Genomic DNA, 14407 nt, shown 5'->3' on the forward strand with positions numbered 1-14407 from the left:
TCTTTAACATGTGGAATAACCTACACTTAGCACTGTTGTATTTTTTTTTTGGTTGGCTTATCCTCAGTTTTATTGTCCTCACCTGACTCCTTGCCAGGATTACTTGGGGGTCACCTCTTAGAAGCAGACCTGCACTCGCCTCCACTGATCCTGGAAACAGCAAATTGGCAAGTGTAATGGCTACTGCGCAGGGGGAGCCTGTGCTGGAACGAGGAGCCAGTGTAGGCCCTGGCTCTCTATGGTCATCATCCACCTAAGTCTCCTAGGCCTGTATCCTTTGCACACAACCCAGGCACACTACCAGGAAGGGGGTTCTCCTATTTGGGGTGCTCTGCAGTGGGAGCTGTCCTGAACCATGCCTTTCATGGAGATGACAGTGCTTCATGTCCATCAAAACTGGCAAGGACCCTGACTGTACCTGCCCCAATTTAGCACTGTAGTCTCACAGCTCAAATGCCTATATTCCTGGAACAGCCTCCAAGTCCCCAGGCTGCTGGGAAGAGGGTTGTCTCTGACCCACTTGGAGGCAGTCAGCTCTTGGAGTCTCCTGATTGGAAAGACAATATTTCACCACCTGCACCTTTCTCCAGCGGTTCCAGTATGTGGAAATCCCAGGCAATCACTATGTCTACATGAACATCCACCACTTTGTGGCTGGAATTGTCAGCCCCTTCCTCAAGAGCTAACCCAGGACTTCTTCGAGGCTGTAGCTCTGTCCTTCGAGCTTGTTCACACTTCCTATCCAGCACCCTCAGCCCACTAAATGTGGGGTGGGTCTCACTGGTATCGAACACCAAGAGGGGCAGCAGAGACTTCTGTGGCAGAGCTAGGGGCATGGGGATATGTTTCTGACCTTTAATATCTGACTTCAAGAAGGGGACAGGGGAGCTCATGGAGATGGGGGAGCAGGACTGGGAAAGGGTCTGGAGCTGGTCCTGGTAGCAGGGTGTGGGGCAATAAAATCCTCTACCATCTTCACTGCATTGCAAATGACTCTGTTGAGGGCAGGGGCTTCATAGAGGGCAAAGGGTGGGAGCAGACAGTCAGGTTTCCCAGCTGTCTTTACAGGCTGGAGAAGGAAAAGCCAGCTCTCTGAAGGCCACATCCTCCTGTGGTCTTGCACTTCCAGCCAGTGGGTACAGAGATGGAGCTGGAGACACAGCAGCAGCTTCTTGGCCTGGTGTCTGCTTCCCAAATCACAGTCCCTGAGGGAGCAGTCCTGTTGGTCCTCTGTTTTCAAAGCCTGCTCTCCAGGGACCAGAACAGCTGAGTATGGTCGGAATTTGCGTTGGACACGCATCAGTTCAATCCTCTGCTTGTCCTCCTCAAACTGCTTGTGCAGCTGTGCCAGATGTTCCGTCTTGGTCTCTCGGTGCTGCCAGTCATAGAAGTTGAGCAGCTCCTTGCGTGCACGTTTCCTTTTCTCCCTCCTGAGAACATGCAGGCTGGCTGCTTCTGTTTGAGGGAGCACAGGCCTGTGGCCCCTGCGGGTCACCTTCACCCAGCCCTCATCATCAGGAACAAATTCCTCCTCCTTGTCCTTGGTCTCCTCCTCAGCTATCTTCTTGTCGTAAGCCTCCATGAATGTGTCTACTTCGACCCTCAGGGCCTCTGGGTCAAATACCGACTCTTCATACTCACTGATACACTTATGAATCCTGCTCCTCACAGAGTGGTTCTCTGTAGAAACCAGCAATCGACCCTTCAGATTCAAGGCAGCTGACACTCCACTTGGCTTGTGGAATACCACATAAGCTACCTGAAAGCCCGGAATGAGCTTCGGGTGAAAAAACTCTGGCTTTGCCTCTTTAGCGCTCATAGCATGGTCAGGCTTCTCTTTCATGTCGACTGTCCTGATGGTGCCACAGGAGGACAGGAGTCGGGACAGGCACTCCTTTGTGCAGTACGGGGGCACATTGAGGACAAAAAGGGTCTTATTGGGAGGCCACGTGGACTGAGTGCCTCCTCAATCTCTGTGCTGTCTCACATACAGGTAATGGGAAGCCTGCTGCTGTTTGGTGAACTTGACAGGAATAGCTGAATAACTCTGTAGGCTGGGTGTGCTCCCCTCATAGCCGCAAGCTCCAGCTTTCCTCTTGCGTGTCACCAACTTGTGGACCTAAGGGCAGGCTGTTGTATGTTTTTAAAACCCATGGTTAATAACTGCACCATTATAAAGCATTAGTCTGTCCTTCATGACAATTTTTACAAGTTTTATCTAATTATTGTGTCTACTTTCATATATAACATAATTGCATGATTCCCCACATCTATTTCTTCCCTCTTAACCCTCCAATATGCACCCCCTTCATTTTGTTGAATTTTGTATGTTCATTATGTTTACTGTTGTTAAGTGCATATGAGTTATAAGCTCTCAAGTGAGTCCTAAACTTTCATCTGAATATTCAGAGCTAGGAATAACAGAAGAGATATAACATGTCACATTTGTCTTTTTGATCCTTAAGGGCTTGGTTATAATACTCAGTTGCATCTTCTAATAGTGCCTTTCATTTACCTGCAAATATCATGACTTCATTTTTCTTTGCCATATAATAACATTTTATAGATTTCCTACTATCTTAGTATTCATTAAACAGGCATAGAATATTAATATTGTGCCTTTCCCAGCTTTTGTGAATAGAGTATCAAGGAACATAGAAGACAAACTATGAAATAGTATATTAAATCATTAAGGCATATTCCAAGGAGCTGTTTAGAGTCACAATATACATATATAATTTTCAAAATTAAGAAATCTCAACGGGCTTTTCCAGAATTGCAATAAAATTCAGTGATCCCAGATAAAGATGTCTCTGCATTTCTTGTTCAATCTTCATGTGTCTTTCTCTGTCTCTGGTTTTGTGTCTGCTGCATTCCCTATGTCTCTTTCTCTGCCTCTTTCTCAGTGTGTGTGTGTGTGTGTGTGTGTGTGTGTGTGTGTGTGTGTGTGTTATTTTCAATTGACTCAATTCAGGTACCAGGGCAATTTTGAATCGACTGTGTTTTTCCAATACATTGTGTTTTAAAATCTTAAGTTTTTTTGGATAGTTATTCACAAGTAGCATATATTCTTATGAAGGGACCAGCTTCCCTTTTGGCAGCCATAATGGCCGAACATGTGCTTCTATGGCCTTGTCCTAGAAACGAGAAAGTCAGATGCCTGTCTCGTGACAATGAACCAATCAGAAGTTAGCTGGTGGCGCTATGCTTTATGGCTCTGGGTGTGCTTTATGGACAAGCGCACAGCAATGATGTAGAGAGCATAGCAACCACCCTGGGAGGGCCTATGAGCCATAACAACCAGTTGACCAATCAACACAGGGCAAGCCCTCCAAGCCTGGAGGCACACCAATCATGAGCCTGTGCGAACCCCTAGACACTTCCCTTACGCTGACCTTTAAGATCTTTTGGGAGACCATAGGAGCCGTCTTTTGCTAGCCATCTGCCATGGCGGGTGGGTGAAAGACCCGAGTTAACATGGGGTTAGCTCGTTAAATTACAATAAAGCCTCGTGCAGTTTGCAGCAAACTCTCGAATCTGCCTGGTGATTGGGGTGACTGCGATCGTGGCCTGGGACCCCGGATACTTGAGTTTTCGGGGGTCTAACACTTATACTGGCATAAAGTAACAACTTTGTTTCTGCTGGATGTTACTGAAGAGCATGTGTCTCATGGGATTGTACACTTTATTTATGAACTGGAGGCTACTGATGGGTTAGGGGTAGGAATAAAATAGGTCAGCCCTATTCTTTCTACAGGTGGGTTCAACAGGGCCTAATAATAAGTTGAAAAGCTAAAGGCACATAAATAGGGCCACAAGTAAAAATTAAAATAAATGATGCATGAAAGGAACTTGTTTGTGTGGATGGAGGTTGACAACATTGTGATGAAGAATTTAGTCATCACAGAAGAATTACCCAAATATTTTCTCTATGTGGGAAATTGAATGCTAACATTTTTTTTTTTAAAAGGCATGTTACTGGACCCAATAGTGACAAACTACCTTTTTGAAAAATGAAAAATAAAATTGCAAAGGGCCATGAGCCCAAAAGTATACGGATTAAAGCACACCTTTTGTAAGACTTTTTATGACGTTTAAGTTTGCAGCTTAAAGCCAGCTCTGTGAGCCTCCTGTAACATGTAATTAGATGGTTTGGCCACCCCAATAAACGGAGACCTTGACACTGCACAGATGGACTTTGGTCCTTTTCTTGTGCTGCTTAGTCTTCTTCCCTTCTCTCACCCATGACTCTTTCAGGAACCCTGAAAAACTGGACCCACGGGACGGGTAATAAAATATTTGTGGAGTCTGGAATAAAATTTTAAATACTGAAGCATGCTGTGCATTCAGGGTGACAGAGCTGAGTCCACAAGATACATATATTCTTTCTTCCATGAAATCCCTTCACCCTGTCCCAAGACCCAATCTAGTTCTTTGTGATGTCTGTGTGCTATTACAAATTGTATGATTTTTAAAATAACAGTCTAAGCTACACAAGTTTTTATTCTTCTTTCATGTGATTTTGCTTTCTGTTAACTGTAAGTAACAATGAGTGTAGAATCAACTTTATAATCCAATTACAGATTGATGTTATGCCTCTTTGTTCATTGACCTTTTGGAACAAAGTGGAGTATGCACTGACTTCTGTTTATCAAGAATTAAACTGCTGTATTTTTGGCTTTATGCTCAGGACTAGTATGAACAGAGGCAGGCTTCAGAATCATTTTACAGTTCCCTAACACCTGTGTGAGAATTTAATTGCCTCCACCATTTTGTGAATACTCAGTCATTGAACACAGACAAATTGTAATATATTTGTTATGCTTTTCACTGAGAGTTTTATTTGTATTTTCCAAAGGGATAAAGTGACATGTTACTTCATTAATCCATTACATTATTTTCTATAGACCATTCTTCAAGATTGCCTCTTAAATATAGGGATGTCACATTTTCCTGGATATATCTAACTGTACTGTGGAAAATGATTCAGGGTGTTTTAATTGAACATGTTCATTTTTCTGAAGTGTAAATCATGTAAGTTATGAGTAAATATACTCAAATAATAACAAGAATCCTTCATCATGTAATATCTACCAGAAATATACGGCTTGAGACACGCACAGGCAGGGAGGAGCTCCCTGCGCACCAATCTGCTAGCACCCCATTCTTCCATTCCACCACTGCTGACTGACCTGGAACTAGGTGAGTGAGTTTGTGCCCGCTCCCGACCCCAGGCCAGAAAAACCCGACCACCCCCATCCCCCCACCCCCGCCTGTGCCTGCCGGCATGAGCCAGACACGACCAGGCAGAGAGGAGCTCCCTGCGCCCCAATCTGCTAGCACCCCACTCTTCCATTCCGCCACTGCCGACTGACCTGGAACTAGGTGAGTGAGTTTCTGCCCGCCCACGACCCCAAGCCAGAAAAACCCGACCACATCCATCCCCCCACGCCCACCTGTGCCTGCAGGCTTGGGACAGACAAGACCAGGCAGGAAGGAGCTCCCTGCGCCCCAATCTGCTTGCACCCCATTCTTCCATTCCGCTGAACGACCAAGGAACTAGGAACTAGTGAGGAGACTACCAGGAGAGTCAAGATCATCTAGAGTTGTGGACATTGAATTCCTAGCCCCCACACACCACTGGGCCACAAGAGGAGATAGATAGAACCCACCTGCACCCACTAAAAGAAGATATGGGGAGAAGACAGAATAAGATTTCACCCAACAACAGAAAGCCCAATATGACACCACCAGAATCTAGGGACTCCACTCCAGCAAGAGCTGAAAAGCCCAACACAGAACATGAAGATGAGATGGACCTTAGAAATTATCTCAGCATGTTGATAGAGACCTTTAAAGAGGAAACAAGAAAATCCCTTAAAGAAATAGAAGAAAAAACAAACAAAAAATTAAACGATTTGGAGGAAAAGACAAACCAAAAAATTCAAGAAATAAATAAATCTCTTAAAGAATCTAAAGAAAGCCAAGAAAAAACATCCAAACAAGTGAAGGAAGCTCTTGAAATAGTTCAAGGCATGAAAGCTGAAATACACACAATAAAGAAAACACAGAATGAGACCATGTTGGAAATGGAAAGGTTGGGTAAATCATCAGGAACTAAAGATGTAAGTGTATCCAACAGGATTCAAGAGATGGAAGAGAGAAGCTCAGCTACTGAAGACTCGCTAGAGGATATACATTCATCAACCAAAGAGAACCTCAAGTCCAACAAAACAATAACACAAAATATCCAGGAAATATGGGACACCGTAAAAAGGCCAAACCTAAGAATAATAGGGGTAGAAGAAGGTGAAGAAACAATGCTCAAAGGTACAGAAAACATATTCAACAAAATCATAGAAGAATACTTCCCCAACCTACAGAAGGATATGCCTATGAAAGTACAAGAAGCTTACAGGACACAAAGCAGACTGGACCACAAAAAGAAGTCGCCCCGACACATAATAATCAAAACACCAAATCTACAGTGTAAAGAGAAAATATTAAGAGCAGCAAAGGAAAAAGGCCAAGTAACATATAAAGGCAAACCAATCAGAATCACACCCGACTTCTCAATGGAAACTCTGAAAGCCAGAAGGTCTTGGATAGATACCCTACAAGCACTAAGGGAGCATGGATGTCAACCCAGACTACTGTACCCAGCAAAACTTTCAATCACTATAGATGGAGAAAACAAGATATTCCATGAAAAAAAAACAGATTTAAACAATACATATCAACAAATCCAGCACTACAGAAGTCTCTGGAAGGAAAATTCCAACCCAACGAACATAACTACACTCACAAAAACACTGGCAGTAGTTAATCTAATTTCACCAAACACAAAAAGAAACAGGAGGGCAAAATCCACACGCAATGATACCACCAACAATAAATCCAAAACAAAGAAGAACCAATGAACAATGGACATTAATATCCCTAAATGTCAATGGTCTTAACTTACCCATAAAAAGATATAGGCTAACAGAATGGATACGAAGACAGAATCCATCCTTCTGCTGTTTACAAGAAACATACCTCAACTTAAAAGACAGCCGATACCTCAGAGTAAAAGGATGGGAAAACATTTTCCAATCAAATGGGCTCAAGAAACAAGAGGGGTAGCAATCCTAATATCTAACAAATTAGACTTTAAACTGAAAGCAATCAAAAGAGATAAAGAAGGGCATTTTTTACTCATCACAGGAAAAGTCCATCAGGATGAAGTCTCAATCCTGAACATCTCTGCCCCTAATACGAAAGCACCCACTTTTGTAAAAGAAACATTATTAAAGCTCAAACCACACATAAAACCACACACACTTATAGTAGGAGACTTCAACACCCCCCTTACACCATTGGACAGAACTACTAGACAGAAACTTAACAAAGAAACAAAGGATCTGAAAGAAGTTATGACACAACTGGGTTTAACAGATATCTACAGAACATTCCATCCAAACACAAAAGAATATACATTCTTCTCAGCACCACATGGAACCTTCTCAAAAATTGACCACATATTTGGCAGCAAAGCAAACCTCCACAGGTACAAAAGTATTGAAAATAACCCCCTGTATCTTATCAGACCACCATGCATTAAAGCTAGAATTCAACAGCAATACGAATTGCAGAAAACCTACATTTGCGTGGAAAATGAATAACTCCCAATTCCACCATTCCTGGGATGAGGAAGAAATAAAAAAAATTAAAGACTTCCTAGAATTTAATGAGAATGTAGACACAACATACCCGAACTTATGGGACACCCTGAAGGCAGTGCTAAGAGGGAAGCTCATAGCACTAAGTGTTCACATGAAGAAACTGGAGGAAACTCACATTAGAGAATTGACAGAACAACTGAAAGCTTTAGAGCAAAAAGAAGCAAACACACCAAGGAGGAGTAGACGCCAGGAAATAATCAAGCTGAGAGCCGAAATCAACAAAGTAGAAACTAGGAAAACAGTACAAATAATCAATGAAACTAAGAATTGGTTCTTTGAGAAGATCAATACGATAGACAAACCTCTAGCCAAACTAACCAAAAGGCAGAGAGAGAGCATGCTAATTAACAAAATCAGAAATGAAAAGGGAGATATAACAGCAGACACTGATTAAATCCAGAGAATCTTTACATCATATTTTGAAAACCTGTATTCCACAAAATTGGAAAACCTAAAGGAAATGGACAGCTTTCTGGATAAATATCACTTACCAAAATTAAATCAAGATCAGATAAACAGTTTAAATCGAACTATAACCCCTAATGAGATAGAAGCAGTAATCAAAAGCCTCCCAACCAAAAAAAGCCCAGGGCCAGATGGCTTCACTGCAGAATTCTACCAGAAATTCAAACAAGAGCTAATTCCAGTACTCCTCAAACTGTTCCACACAATAGAAGCAGATGGGATATTGCCAAACTCTTTCTACGAGGCTACAATCAATTTGATACCCAAGCCACACAAAGATATGACTAAGAAAGAGAACAACAGACCGATATCCCTCATGAACATTGATGCTAAAATACTCAATAAAATATTGGCCAACCGAATCCAAGAACATATCAGAAAAATCATCCACCATGATCAAGTAGGCTTCATCCCAGGGAAGCAAGGATGGTTCAACATAAGAAAATCCATCAATGTAATCCACTATATAAACAAACTGAAAAAGAAAAACCACATGATCATCTCACTAGATGCTGAAAAAGCCTTTGACAAAATCCAACATCCCTTCATGATAAAGATCTTGGAGAGAACAGGAATAACAGGAACATATCTAAAAATGATCAAGGCAATATACACCAAACCAATAGCCAACATCAAAGTAAATGGAGAGAAACTCAAAACGTTTCCTCTAAAATCAGGAACAAGACTAGGCTGACCACTCTCTCCATATCTCTTCAATATTGTACTTGAAGTTCTGGCTATAGCAATAAGACAAGAAAAGGGGATCAAAGGGATACAAATTGGAAAGGATGAAGTAAAACTTTCACTATTTGCAGACGACATGATAGTCTACATTAGTGACCCGAAAAACTCTACCAGGGAACTCCTACGGCTGATAAACACCTTCAGCAAGGTAGCAGGATACAAAATTAACTCAAAAAAATCAGTAGCCCTACTATATACAGATGATAAATCCAATGAGAAAGAAATCAGGGAAACATCACCTTTCACAATATCCACAAGCAACATAAAATATCTTGGGGTAACACTAACCAAAAAAGTGAAAGATCTGTACAATAAGAATTTTGAGACTTTAAAGAAAGAAATTAAAGAAGATACCAGAAAATGGAAAGATCTCCCATGCTCTTGGATAGGTAGAATTAACATAGTAAAAATGGCAATCCTGCCAAAAGCAATCTACAGATTCAATGCAATCCCCATCAAAATCCCAACACAGTTTTTCACAGACATTGAAAGAACAATACTCAACTTTATATGGAAAAATAAAAAGCCCAGGACAGCCAAAACAACTCTTTACAATAAAGGATCTTCTGGAGGCATCACCATCCCTGACTTCAAGCTCTACTATAGAGCCATAGTTCTGAAAACAGCTTGGTATTGGCACAAAAATAGACTTATAGACCAATGGAATCGAATTGAAAACCCTGATATCAACTCACACACCTATGGATACCTTATTTTTGACAAAGGTGCTAAATCTATACAATGGAAAAAAGATAGCATCTTCAACAAATGGTGCTGGTACAATTGGATTCGGACATGCAGAAAATTGCAGATAGATCCATACCTGTCACCATGCACAAAACTTAACTGCAAATGGATCAAAGATCTCAGCATAAATCCAGCCACACTGAATCTTCTAGAAGAGAAAGTGGGAACTACCCTTGAATAAATTGGCACAGGAGACCACTTCCTGAACATCACGCCAGAAGCACAGACACTGAGGTCTGAAATTAATAAATGGGACCTCCTGAAACTGAGAAGCTTCTGCAAGGCAAAGGAAACAGTCAGTAGGATAAAACGACCACCCACAGAATGGGAAAAGATCTTCACCGATCCCACATCTGACAAAGGACTGATTTCCAAAATATATAAGGAGCTCAAGAAGCTAGCCACCAAAACACCAAACAATGAAATTAAAAAGTGGGGTGCAGAACTAAATAGGGAATTCTCAACAGAGGAATCTGAAATGGCTGAAAGACACTTAACAAAGTGCTCAAAATCATTGGCCATCAGAGAAATGCAACTCAAAACAACTCTGAGATACCATCTCATGCCTGTCAGAATGGCTAAAATAAAAAATACCAATGACAATCTTTGCTGGAGAGGATGTGGAGAAAAAGGAACACTCCTTCATTGCTGGTGGGAGTGCGAACTTGTAAGACCACTCTGGAAATCAGTATGGCTGTTGCTCAGAAAAATGGTAATCAGTCTACCTCAAGATCCAGCCATTCCCCTCTTGGGTATATACCCAAATAGGGCATGTACTTACAACAAGGACATATGTTCAACCATGTTCATAGCAGCATTGTTTGTAATAGCCAGAACCTGGAGGCAACCTAGATGCCCCTCTACTGAAGAATGGAGAAAATGTGGCACATCTATACAATGGAGTACTACTCAGCAGAAAAAAGCAATGGAATCTTGAAATTCGAAGGCAAATGGATGGAACTAGAGGAAAATATCCTGAGTGTGGTAACCCAGTCACAAAAAGTCAAACATGGTATGTACTCACTGATATATGAATTTTAGAAATAGAGCAAAAGATTACCAGTATATAATGCTCTTCACCAAAGAAACTAGGAAACATGAAGGACTCTAAGTGTTAAATGGTCCCCAGGAATGGAAGTGGCATGAACTCTTGAACTAACTGGGGACATGAGGGTGGGGGGAAAAGGAGCTGCTACAATAAGAGCAAGAGAAGAGGAGAAGAGGAGAGGAAATGGAGGGGCAGAAACATTGAGTTGGGGGAAGAATAGAGGAAAGAGAGCAGGATGAGAGATACAATATCAGATGGAGCCACTATAGGCCCGAGAAGGGATCTGGAACCAGGGAGATCTCCAGAGACCTACAAGGATGACACGATCTGACAATCCAGGCAACGGTGGAGAGGATAACCTAAAAACCCTCCCCCTAAAATGAGATTGATGACTTCTCTTTATGACATCCTAGAGCCCTCATCTAGTGGCTGATGGAAACAGAGACAGATATCCACAGATATACAATGAGCCGAAATCGGGAATTTAGTTGAAGAGAGGGAGGAAAGAAGAACAAAGGGGTCTGTACCAGGTTGGAGAAACCCACAGGAACAGTTGACCTGAACAAGGGAGAGCACATCGACCCTAGATGCTGTCCGGGAGGCCCGTACAAGACTGATCCAGACCCCTCAACATGGATGTCAATAAGGAGGCCACTGCACTCCAGGGAGCCTCTGGTGGTGGATTAGTATTTTTCCCTGGTGCAAGAAGGGACTTTGAGAGCCCATCCCATATGAAGGGTTACACTCTGGCCCTGGACACATGGGGAAGGGCCCAGGACCAGCATAGGAAGACTTGGTGGACTTTGCAGAGCCCCAGTTGAGGGCCCTACCCTGCCTGGGGAGTGGTGGGTGGATGGGGTGGGGGGTAGACTGGGGGTGGGGGAGGAGGGTTGGGGGTGAGGGGAGGGAAAGGGAGAAGGGACTTGAAATAAGCTTGTTCCCTAACTAGAACTAAAAAAAAAAAAAGATGGTGATCCGTATTTTTACAAGCTAGATAAAAGTAGTAAATACTATTTCTTTAAGGAGGAATGGGCATTATCCTTCTCCACAAATATAGTACTGGCAGAATATGAAAATTAATTACTCCCATAGATATTGGGCCCCATCTATAATGTTAAAAAGCCATGGATTCCATTTAGTTGCTATAGGGTATATAGAAGTCAAGACAATGTTGCTTTCTATCCAACCTCTGTCACTTAACAGCACTGAGCTAAGAGTTGTATTCTGAGGCAATATATCGAAGTTTTTTTTTTTTAATGAATACAGTAGGAGAAGCACTTTATTTTCTCAACTCTGGGGTGGTTGAGCAGGATGTGATAATCTTGGGAGACAGTTGGCATTAAACTCATATGGTGGAACTACATTTGCATAATAGAACATATAATGCAGCTGCTGTAAAAAAAATACAACTATGCTTAGTTTTAAGACTCTCTTTTGCCAAGACATAACAAAATACAGAAAATGGGTGTATAGATGAACTTTAAATCTCTTTGTATTTACTTAGTGAGGTAATGTAATACTTGACTTTAATTACTTTTAACTTTGTACGAAATTTTTCCTTTGGGAATTTGTTAAGGGAAGACATTAGTAGTCTTCAAATGTAGTATCTTTGTGAAGTTTATTTTAATGGTATAACTTTTTTTCTCATGATCTTATGTACCCTATGGGATAAAGTAGCCAGCAATGGCTGGGAAATGAAACAAAATGTCAAACTTATTTTTAAACTAGGGTATAAAGTGACTTTGGGAATAATTTTTAAAAAATTATTATTTTATTTCTTCCATTATTTTCTTTTATATTTTAGTCTATATAGTAAAAACCATAAATTTAACACATGTAAATAAGGCACCTTGGCTAAGTATAAGTTCCATTTCAATAAGTCAAATATTGTAATAATTGAGTTTTTATGAAATTTGGTTTGAGTTACTCCTATAAAATTAAACTTGAAATACACTTTTCTCTTCAAAAAAAAAAAAGAGAAATATACGGCTTGACATTTTCAATAATAAGATAGTTTTGTTTTGTTTTTTTTTTCTGTTCCCAAATTTATACCTATGTTTGGAACCTGGCACATAATAAAAGTGCTTGCTTTTTGTTTACTACACATTATGATTTAAATATCACATGAAGAAAGTCACCAAGTTGATTTATAAAGTCAATACACTTTAAGAGTTACATGAGTGGCAAGTCATATCCAAATCCCCAACAGTGCTTTTGGCTTAGGATTTATGTAACATCAAATTGAATTTTCACAAGTCATTCCAGATGATGTTATTTGGAAGAGTTTATTTTATTATTTTCTCTTCCCACACTTGCCTTTTCTGTATGGCTGGAAAATGCACTGGTTATTGGTTATTCCCACTGTCCTTTCAGGGCTAAAACCATATACATTCCTCTTTTATGCTACTTCACTACTTGGTCTCATTTTCCCAAATACATAAAGGTTAACAAAGTTTACCTCTCTTCTCCATTTCTTTGTATATCCCACAATAAATTGTTCATCCATTGATGTTTTCCATAAAGGAATTCCTATGTCCAATGTCCAAGCTGTTAGATTTTAACGTAATATAATTAATTAAAAATAAAATTTAAAAATAAATATAAATATAATCCTTGATTCTTAAGTGATTATTTACTTCCTGAACCAGGGTTCCATTATTGTATTAAATTAGCATCCTCAACCCCACTTGGACCCTTAGCTCTATGATTTTGATTACATCTTCATAACAGCATTATCATGCATTAATCTCCCAATCCTCAGCTCCATACTACACATCTTCTGATATATATGTTCACTGAGTATCATCAACTCAGACCTGAGGAGGAAGTAACTACATATAAGAAATAAAATTGATGCTTTATATCATGGTCTGGATTACCTACTTCATATCATTTACTTGAAAACTTCAAGATTTCATTTTTAATTACATCTGTATTGTGTTGCACAGATGACAGGGAACCCATTATTATTATCGATTCCTGAATTGAAGACGTTTTAGGTGGTTACCATTTCCTAGCTATTGTGAATGGAACATCTATAAATATGACTGAGAAAGTATCCATTGGATAGGAAGTCAAGGCCTTTGGACATATGACATATGTTGGTGTAGTTGTTTCACATGGTAGATTTAATATCATCCTCTTGGCAAATTTCCACATAAGCTTCAAAGTTGTAAAATTTTGCAACCCAACCAGAAGTGATTGGGTGCTACATTTTACCTGAACCCCCTCTGAGGATTATTATTTTTTGTTATTTTGATCATTGTCCTTCTGCTTGGGTAAGCAGAAATCTTGACAGTGCTATGATTTACATTTCCCAAAAGACTAGTGCACATTGACATTTTATGAGATGCTTTTAGGCAATTTCTCTCATAAAATAATACTCTACTCATGGAAAAGGACCATTTTGTGTGGAATATTTATTTTCTGATTCTGGTTTTTAGTGTTTGATGTATTCTCAATGTTAATGCTGTCAGAAGTGGAGCTGACAAATATGCCCTTTAATTCTGTGGGTTTACTCTTCAACCTGATTATTGTTCTTTTACCTATACAATTTTCTTTTTTGTGAAGTGCTACTTGTAAATTGTTTTATTTTAATTCATGTCTTAGATGTGTCCCTGCACCGAGCCTGTACCAGATTTTTTCTATATGTTGGGAGTTCTGGATGAGGAGCAGATTT

General features: G+C 40.4%; 1 protein-coding gene across 1 annotated transcript in view; it reads right to left on the reverse strand.

Moving 5' to 3' along the window:
• Positions 1–975: 975 nt before the first annotated feature.
• LOC118237700 (ribosomal RNA-processing protein 7 homolog A-like) overlaps positions 976–14407 on the reverse strand; it is an 82825-nt gene continuing 69393 nt past the window's right edge. The window contains 2 exon segments of the mRNA XM_035453759.1: positions 976–1011; positions 1067–2119. Of these exon segments, the coding sequence (XP_035309650.1) occupies positions 976–1011; positions 1067–2119 (1089 nt within the window).

The sequence above is a fragment of the Cricetulus griseus genome, unplaced genomic scaffold (assembly GCF_003668045.3).
Source record: "Cricetulus griseus strain 17A/GY unplaced genomic scaffold, alternate assembly CriGri-PICRH-1.0 unplaced_scaffold_2, whole genome shotgun sequence".
NCBI classification, from domain to species: Eukaryota; Metazoa; Chordata; class Mammalia; order Rodentia; family Cricetidae; genus Cricetulus; species Cricetulus griseus.